The sequence below is a fragment of the Clinocottus analis genome, unplaced genomic scaffold, assembly GCF_023055335.1.
Source record: "Clinocottus analis isolate CAN_PGR_092001 unplaced genomic scaffold, fCliAna1.0.p SCAF_38, whole genome shotgun sequence".
Lineage (NCBI taxonomy): Eukaryota > Metazoa > Chordata > Actinopteri > Perciformes > Cottidae > Clinocottus > Clinocottus analis.
The window spans coordinates 542,501-550,000 of record NW_027176131.1 but is presented as its reverse complement, the minus strand read 5'-3'; the positions used below and the strand labels follow the sequence as shown (position 1 = coordinate 550,000).

General features: G+C 48.2%; 1 protein-coding gene across 2 annotated transcripts in view; it reads left to right on the top strand.

Annotated features, from left to right (window-relative positions):
- LOC137799729 (creatine kinase U-type, mitochondrial-like) overlaps nt 1-7,500 on the top strand; it is a 10,593-nt gene that overhangs the window by 3,035 nt on the left and 58 nt on the right. The window contains exons 2-10 of one of the 2 annotated variants that reach the window (XR_011079441.1): nt 441-639; nt 1,668-1,763; nt 1,876-2,097; nt 2,446-2,531; nt 3,854-3,977; nt 4,644-4,778; nt 5,057-5,182; nt 6,440-6,565; nt 6,647-7,500. The exon at nt 6,647-7,500 is cut by the window's right edge and continues 58 nt beyond it. Coding sequence is in view for 1 of the 2 variants with exons in the window: in XM_068596536.1 (XP_068452637.1) it covers nt 441-639; nt 1,668-1,763; nt 1,876-2,097; nt 2,446-2,531; nt 3,854-3,977; nt 4,644-4,778; nt 5,057-5,182; nt 6,647-6,763 (1,105 nt within the window). In the remaining variant the exon portion in view is untranslated. The remainder of the gene's footprint in view (nt 1-440; nt 640-1,667; nt 1,764-1,875; nt 2,098-2,445; nt 2,532-3,853; nt 3,978-4,643; nt 4,779-5,056; nt 5,183-6,439; nt 6,566-6,646) is intronic. The other variant, XM_068596536.1, reaches the window with a different exon arrangement.

Sequence of the window (7,500 nt, the reverse complement as noted above, 5' to 3'; positions counted from 1 at the left end):
GTTTTAGTCTTCGTGGTGCCAAAAAAATAATTCCCTTCTTGGCCTCAGGACGTTTTGTGTTGATAAAAGCTTCTTCGACAGCCGGTTCCTGAAAGCCTCAACGATTCATTTTGAAATGGCCTTGCATCATGACTCTGTTTTAGATCCTTCAGCATTCACTGAAACTACATGAATCTAAAGGTTGCCTCGTGGGAGACACTGTGCAGGAGCTGCTCTTCCTTCTCCGTCACCACACTGATGTCCTGTCATGAAGACACACACACACACACACACACACACTGCAGCAGGCGTCCCAGAGCCAGCAGGTGACATCATCATATACTGAAGGCGTTCTGCACCTGCTGCACGGGCACCGATCCAGTTAACCTCCACCCTCAGAGGCTGGTTCTCTCTCTAAGGTCAATACAAAATGTGTTAATCTTGGATTTATGTTTGTACAGCGCGGAGTACCCTGACCTGCGCAAACACAACAACTGCATGGCCACTCACCTGACGCCCGCCGTCTACGCCAAGCTGTGCGATAAGGCCACGCCCAACGGGTACACGCTAGACCTGGCCATTCAGACGGGCGTGGACAACCCCGGCCACCCCTTCATCAAGACCGTCGGCATGGTGGCCGGAGACGAGGAGTCCTACGAGGTCGGGACTCATTGTGTTCTTTCTTCAAACGCACACATGCGACGCCTCGCTGCTCTCAGGGAGAGGGCTGGCGTGTCATGGCCGCCCACAGCCTCCCGGACTACATTGACTAAGTCTAAACTGCAGAAACATACAGAGTAGATAAAAAAGTACTGCAAAGTAGTATTGTCATTATCCGCTCAGCTTCCTTTTACTGTCAGTTTGAGGTGAAACTATCATCAAAATGTGCTTTACACAACTTCAGGAACGCAGCCGCCCATCCTCCCTGTTCTGCTGAGCATGAGTTTGTTGAATCAGACGTTCACTGTGGATCACGAGTGTTAAAGTTGCAGGTCAGGGCTCTTTTAAGGATGTGTGTCACTTTTCACATCTACATTTTGTATTAATTACAGTTTAAAAACATGCAAATCATTCTTTATAGAGACAACGTTTTTGGTGGCTGCCTTTTGTCTGATTTTCTTTTGTTGGATTCTGGCTCATGTTTGTCATACAGTGAAGTAATATATGATTTATATTACGCCCCCTGTGAGTATGTGTCAGTGGTCATTTGGGTGCGGTTTCTACTGCTGGTGAGTGAACCAGTGCAGGGCGTGCTTATCTTATCCACGTTTGAAAAGGGAGTGATACTGTAGTGTTTTATAGACCGGACTGTATCCAGACCACTGCGGCTCATTGAGGCACATTTAATGAGAGGGAAATGTTTGATATACATGGATGCTGAATATACACATGACCAATGAAACCTACTCTTTAGCTGGCGTACATGGATGAGGTGACTCCAGTACAATGTGTCGAGACTTCATAAGAGATGCAGCTCGTGTAAAAGCTGTAACGTCGTGGCGCCTGCAGAAAAGAAGAAGTCACTTCTTTGGCTCGTCTCAGTAGTTGTTGTTTGGTGTCCTGAGTTCCTCATGAAGCTCCGCCTGTGTAGATGACATAATCCCATGTCTCACATCTCAAATCCAGATATGGAATATGTGTATGAATGCATGAAAACTTCTCTTTTTAAAATCCTCTGTGTGTTCCAGGTCTTCTCAGACCTGCTGGACCCCATCATCAAAGAGAGGCACAACGGCTACGACCCGAGAACCATGAAGCACCCCACCGACCTGGACGCCAGCAAGGTAGCAGACGACCAGGCAGAGCGTCTTCCAGCCGGACGACTGCGATCACTTTCACTTGCTAAAAAACACATTTGCACATTTGTAAATGTCCCTCATCCTGCTTCTGTTCCAGATCCAGTCGGGCAACTTTGACCCGCGCTACGTGCTGTCGTCCAGGGTGAGGACGGGCCGCAGCATCCGAGGGCTGAGCCTGCCGCCCGCCTGCACGCGGGCCGAGCGCAGGGAGGTGGAGCGCGTGGTGGTGGACGCCCTCGCCGGCCTGCGCGGCAACCTGGCCGGGAAGTACTACAGTCTGACCCTGATGACGGACCAGGAGCAGCAGCAGCTCATCGACGTGAGCAACGCCGCCGTGTGAACGCGTAGGAAGATCCTGTAGGGAGGGAAATCCTGCAGAGGAAGGACAGAGGTTATATTGATCAAAGGCTCACAAAGTACACAAGCTTTGAATCAATACATATGTTGGGTAATGTTCCAAACACATGACGGAGAGCTGCGTTTGGTTTTGTAGGAACAGGAAAACTAAAACTAAAATAAGGAGCAGAAGATGTGATGGCGTTATCCAGAATGAGTGTGTGGAGCCCCGATGAGAGAAAACCACCAGATTAATGAGTTCTAACGTCTTGTTTCTGTCTCCCTGAGACACTGTCCAGAATCACATGTCTGTTCTCTGGATTCTCAACAGGACCACTTCCTGTTTGACAAGCCCGTGTCCCCCCTCCTCACCTGTGCAGGCATGGCTCGTGATTGGCCCGATGCCCGCGGGATCTGGTGAGTGATACCTTCATTTATTTTAATGACAAGTTAATCGTTGTGCTTGATTTGTTATCTGCAGTTTTATGTTTAGTTTATTTAGAACACTGAGGCTACTGTTCTCTGGGTTTCAGAGACTTTAAGTGTAAATGAGCTTCTTCTCTCTTCTTTCTTTTACTGGCTAGTTTATTAAACTGGGATCAGCACAAGAGAGGAAATAATATGCACAGATGATTTATGTATTATTCTGGCATCAGGTGTGTGAGCTGCAGGTGTGTGAGCTCCTTCTCAGGAACAGCTCCAGCTTCATGAGCTAAACTCCAGCCTCCTCCTCCTCCTCTCCTCGTCTGCCAGCCTCTCCTTAATAATTCACCTTCATCCTCCATCGTCTCTTCTTTCAGGTCCACTGGCAGCGTTTCTCTCTCTTCCTCCGGCTCCTTCTCCTCCTCCTTCTTTCCTTTTTTCACTTCCCACATGTCATGCTCCACTTTCATTAATTTGTGCTTATCATCACTCAGCCTTCGTGTACTCTTTCACGTCTTGCACAACTCGTCCGTCTCCTCTCTCTCTTCCTCTGCCCAACCTGCCGTCTCCGTTACCTTATCACATCTCTAACGAGGTGAAGGAGCTCAGTGGACCAGAGTCTTTGTCGTGGCTCTTTGACCGCTTTACAAAGTGAAGCGCTTCGTGTTTGAATAGTTGACGGTTGTCGGCAGGAAGTTTATTGGATCATCGACATCTGATTGTTGTTTCCTCCGGGGAGCATGAATGTGTTCAGCTTTTTTGTACTTTGCTTTTCAGATTCTTAATCAGAATATTTGAAAGTGTAAATGTCCGTCGCAACAAAAGGTTAATACGCTGCATGCCAGGAATATTTACAGCATAGAATAAATGTTATGTGAATCTGGTCATTCCTTTTCTTCCAGTATCTTTCCCTTTGTGTTTTACAGGAGGTATCTTTATGAAATGAGATCTTAAACTAAATGAGTGTTATATGTGTGTGACAAGTGAATCGTTTGTACCGACTGAGGACAGAAAGGCGTCCTCACCTCTCAGAGTCACCAGCGTCCTCCTCAGGGACGGCTGGTCAATGGCCGCCTCCCCTTACTAGCGTCTCATGGCTTAATAGACACAACCCATCACCAAGCTCTACTTCTTCACTGATCCTACACACTTTCTCCCAATAGGCTTTCCCAATATGACTTCATATTGATGTACTTATGACAGTTCATGTATTGAAAGGTGTATTCGCTCTGTTGGAGTGTTTGCATTAGATTGATCTGCACTGTGTTGGCTCCACTGCTCCTTGACTCGCTGCTGTAAACATGGCGTCTCTGTAGGCACAACCACGAGAAGACCTTCCTGGTTTGGGTCAACGAGGAGGACCACACCCGGGTCATCTCCATGGAGAAGGGAGGGAACATGAAGAGAGTCTTCGAGAGGTTCTGCAAAGGCCTCCTGGAGGTAAAGCGCCGCTTTGTGCTGAGATGTTTTACTCCACCTGAAGGAACCACGTTTCCAAAGTACCTCAGGAAGTCTCATGGTAACACAGGAACAGTTAACTTCCACAGAAGCACATGCACGTCTGTGGCTGTTTGCAGCAGCCTGGTTGTTTGTTGTGCTCGATTGAACCGAGTTGCTGGATCGTAGTGGACCAGTGTGGACTCGGGCGGAGCATCTGAACCGCAGCAGCTGTAGTGAACAAATCTGTCTCGCTGCCGTCGTGATTTAATCAGTCAAAAAGAAAGTTTTACTGCAGAGTAAAAGCATCTTGTGTTTGCTTCCAACAGCAAAATAAAACTGCTGCAAAAATAGAACAGACTCCTTAGACATTGCAGAGCAAACATAAATAATTTATCAAAGCAAAGGACGAGCGTTGCATCATGTGGTGGTATTTCACTAAAGCTCTCAGTGTGACAAACAACTCAGTCACTTTAAGTCCAGCTCTCTGCCGGTGTTCATGTCGGTCCCACCGGAGTTCATTAACAGTCCTTCAAGTCAACAACTCTCCATTCGAAGCTTGTCAGCTCTAAAATATGAAATCAACAGCTGCTAGTGAACGTACACCGGTCAAAAGGTCAGACATTGTATGGATAAATCACACAAACGCTGCGACTGGTCCTCTCTCAGGTGGAGCGTCTGATCAAGGAGAAAGGATGGGAGTTCATGTGGAACGAGCGGCTCGGCTACGTCCTCACCTGCCCCTCCAACCTGGGCACGGGGCTCAGGGCCGGCGTCCACGTCAAGCTGCCGCTGCTGAGCAAGGTACGATGGAAAGAGACCGGTTTGAGCGTGACACACGAAGCGAGTTAGTCGTGTTTTCTCATGTTTTATTACACGAATGGCACATAAAGGACCCACAAGATGAATGCTTTGTAGGGCTAATGAACATTTTGATGTTGTGCAACAGTTCATACGACTTGGTCACTTTTATTGTTCATGTTCACCAGGAAAGCTGTTAATGCCGTTCTCATTCAGTTTGGTGGTTGTGATCTTTAAAGGTTTGTGACTGTAGAGAATAACTCCTCTCCTCAAACTCAAAGGACCCTCGCCTCAACAAGATCCTGGACAACCTGCGTCTGCAGAAGCGAGGGACCGGCGGCGTGGACACCGCCGCTGTGGGCGGCATGTTCGACATCTCTAACCTGGACCGCCTGGGACAGTCTGAGGTAGGAACCCGTCAGAGATGACAAGCTGGCCATGTTGGCTCAGTGAATCCTCCTTGTGGAGACAAAGCGTTTACCTCGTAGCGTCATAGAAGACATTCCTGATGCACCAGGCAGCAGATTCATGCTCTCTGGCTCATTTATGGCTCGAAACACAAGAGACGGTCATTTCCTTTCCCAGCCAAATGGAGATAAAGGTGTTTTATCACAATCGTGACGGTATGAAGGGATGGAGAGAAGACGAAGAGAGGACGAAGAGAGGAGAGCTCTGGTCCAGACTGGACTTGTAGTTTGTCGTTGTGTTCCTGTTCATGATGTCACGCCTGACATCATTCAGGACAATGGAAGCTGTTCTCTGTTGTCGTGAGCGTGTGGTCTCTTCCTGTATGCTGTCACTCATACAGAGGACACGCCTCCTCTCTGTTTCTGGGTAAAACGCAGAGACCAAATGAGTGCTCATCTCGTTCTCTCTCTGCTCCATCGCTGTCTGTGACTCACTGATACACAGAGAGGTTTCAGAGTGGGAGTGAAAGCTGGTTCCTCTAGTGGAGCGTTCATGATGTTCACAACACACTTAACACAGGACAAACAGAAAGATCATCTTAAGAACCATCAACGAATCAGGGCTTTGCTGACCGTCGGTAGAAGTGAGGAATTAATCCCACAATAGTCCTGATCCTCCACATAAGAGGAGTGTCACGGCCGCCTGACTCACAACATCCATTCGTGTTTAATGACCATCGTCTGGACCGAGGAGCTCAGGAGAGGAAGTCCTCTCGCTGAAGAGTCCACGAGTTCACAGATGGAGGAAGAGGCGACGGAGGAACAGCAGGAGCAAAGTCCAGGAGGACGATACTGAGACATTTACCACCAGAAACAGCGTCCTGAGGAGAAAGAGCTCCAACTATCTCCAGATGTCGTGTCATGATGGTTTAAAGCCGGAGCGCAGGGATGCTGTAGCTCTGGAGGTTGGTGTAAAACACGCTGGACCGTCACCACTGACATCACCACTCCAGTACGGGATGCTGAATAATCGCTAAATCAGCATTATGTGAAGGGTTCGAATGTAACGGGAGTTCATTTATGCGTAAAAGTCCTGCACTCCTGCTTTAACGCTATAAAATACTTGTTTCTGAGATATTATATATCTATAGACGTATCTAGTCTGAAACATCTTGTTGGTAAATGTCAGACGTACTATTGTTTCCGTGTGGGAACGTACAGAACATCCTGCTGAGCTGAAGCCAATGTCTGTTTCAGAGGAGCGCTCTGCTGCTCTCACACCGCACCCTTCATCAGGACTGAAACAGATACAAGAGCATCTCCAGACCTATTTTAAAGGACCAGTGTGTTGGATTTAGGGAGACGTAATGGCAGAAATTAAATGTAATATTCATAATAATTAGCATGTGCTAGCTAGCTGGCTAGCTGCATCACATAACGGCACCAACATGCTCCCTCCGTCAGGTCCAGCTGGTGCAGACGGTGATTGATGGCGTCAACTACCTGATCGAGTGTGAGAAGAGGCTGGAGAAAGGCCAGGACATCAAGGTGCCCCCACAACCACTCAAGAAGTTCTATTAGACCCCGCCCCCACAACCGTCTGGGCACGCACACACACGCACACACACACACACACACACACACACATGCACACACTCCCCGCTCTGTGCCCATAGATATTCTAAGTATCTATGCCCTGACCACTACTCACCTAATCCACCCCTCCCTGCCCCACAGTACACCTCTATATATAATATAATATAATATATAATATAATATACAGATATTATGCGCGTCTACCTGGTGAGACCAGGGGGCCAGAACTCGGCTTCAGACTTCAGTACGTTGAAGAAGCATCTGAAGATCTCCATCTTCCTCTGGTCACTGGTCCAGAGGTTTCTTTGGCTCTGCTCCCAAAGCTCTCCTCGCCACCTCACCTGGCTTCACCTGCACCTCCTGCATGTCCTGTACTCGCCTAACTCCTCCCCCCATGAGCGTGACCGCTCATCCCTCTCTCTCTCTCTCTCTCTCTCTCTCTCTCTCTCTCTCTCTCTCTGTCTCTCTCTCTCTCTCTCTCTCTCTCTCTCTCTCTCTCTCTCTCTCTCTCACTCTCTCGCTCTCTCTCTCTCGCTCTCTCTCTCGTGTCATCCAACCATTCCTGCTTCTACTCGAGTTTCCTTTTACTGGTTTCAGTGTATTTGAATGTAGATCAACAGTGTGAGCCTGAAGCGGCTCTCCGGAGCATTTGAATGTTTGATGGAGTCAAAATGTAACACACACACACACACTGGCCGTGCTGGTTCTGTACTGTAAGCTAC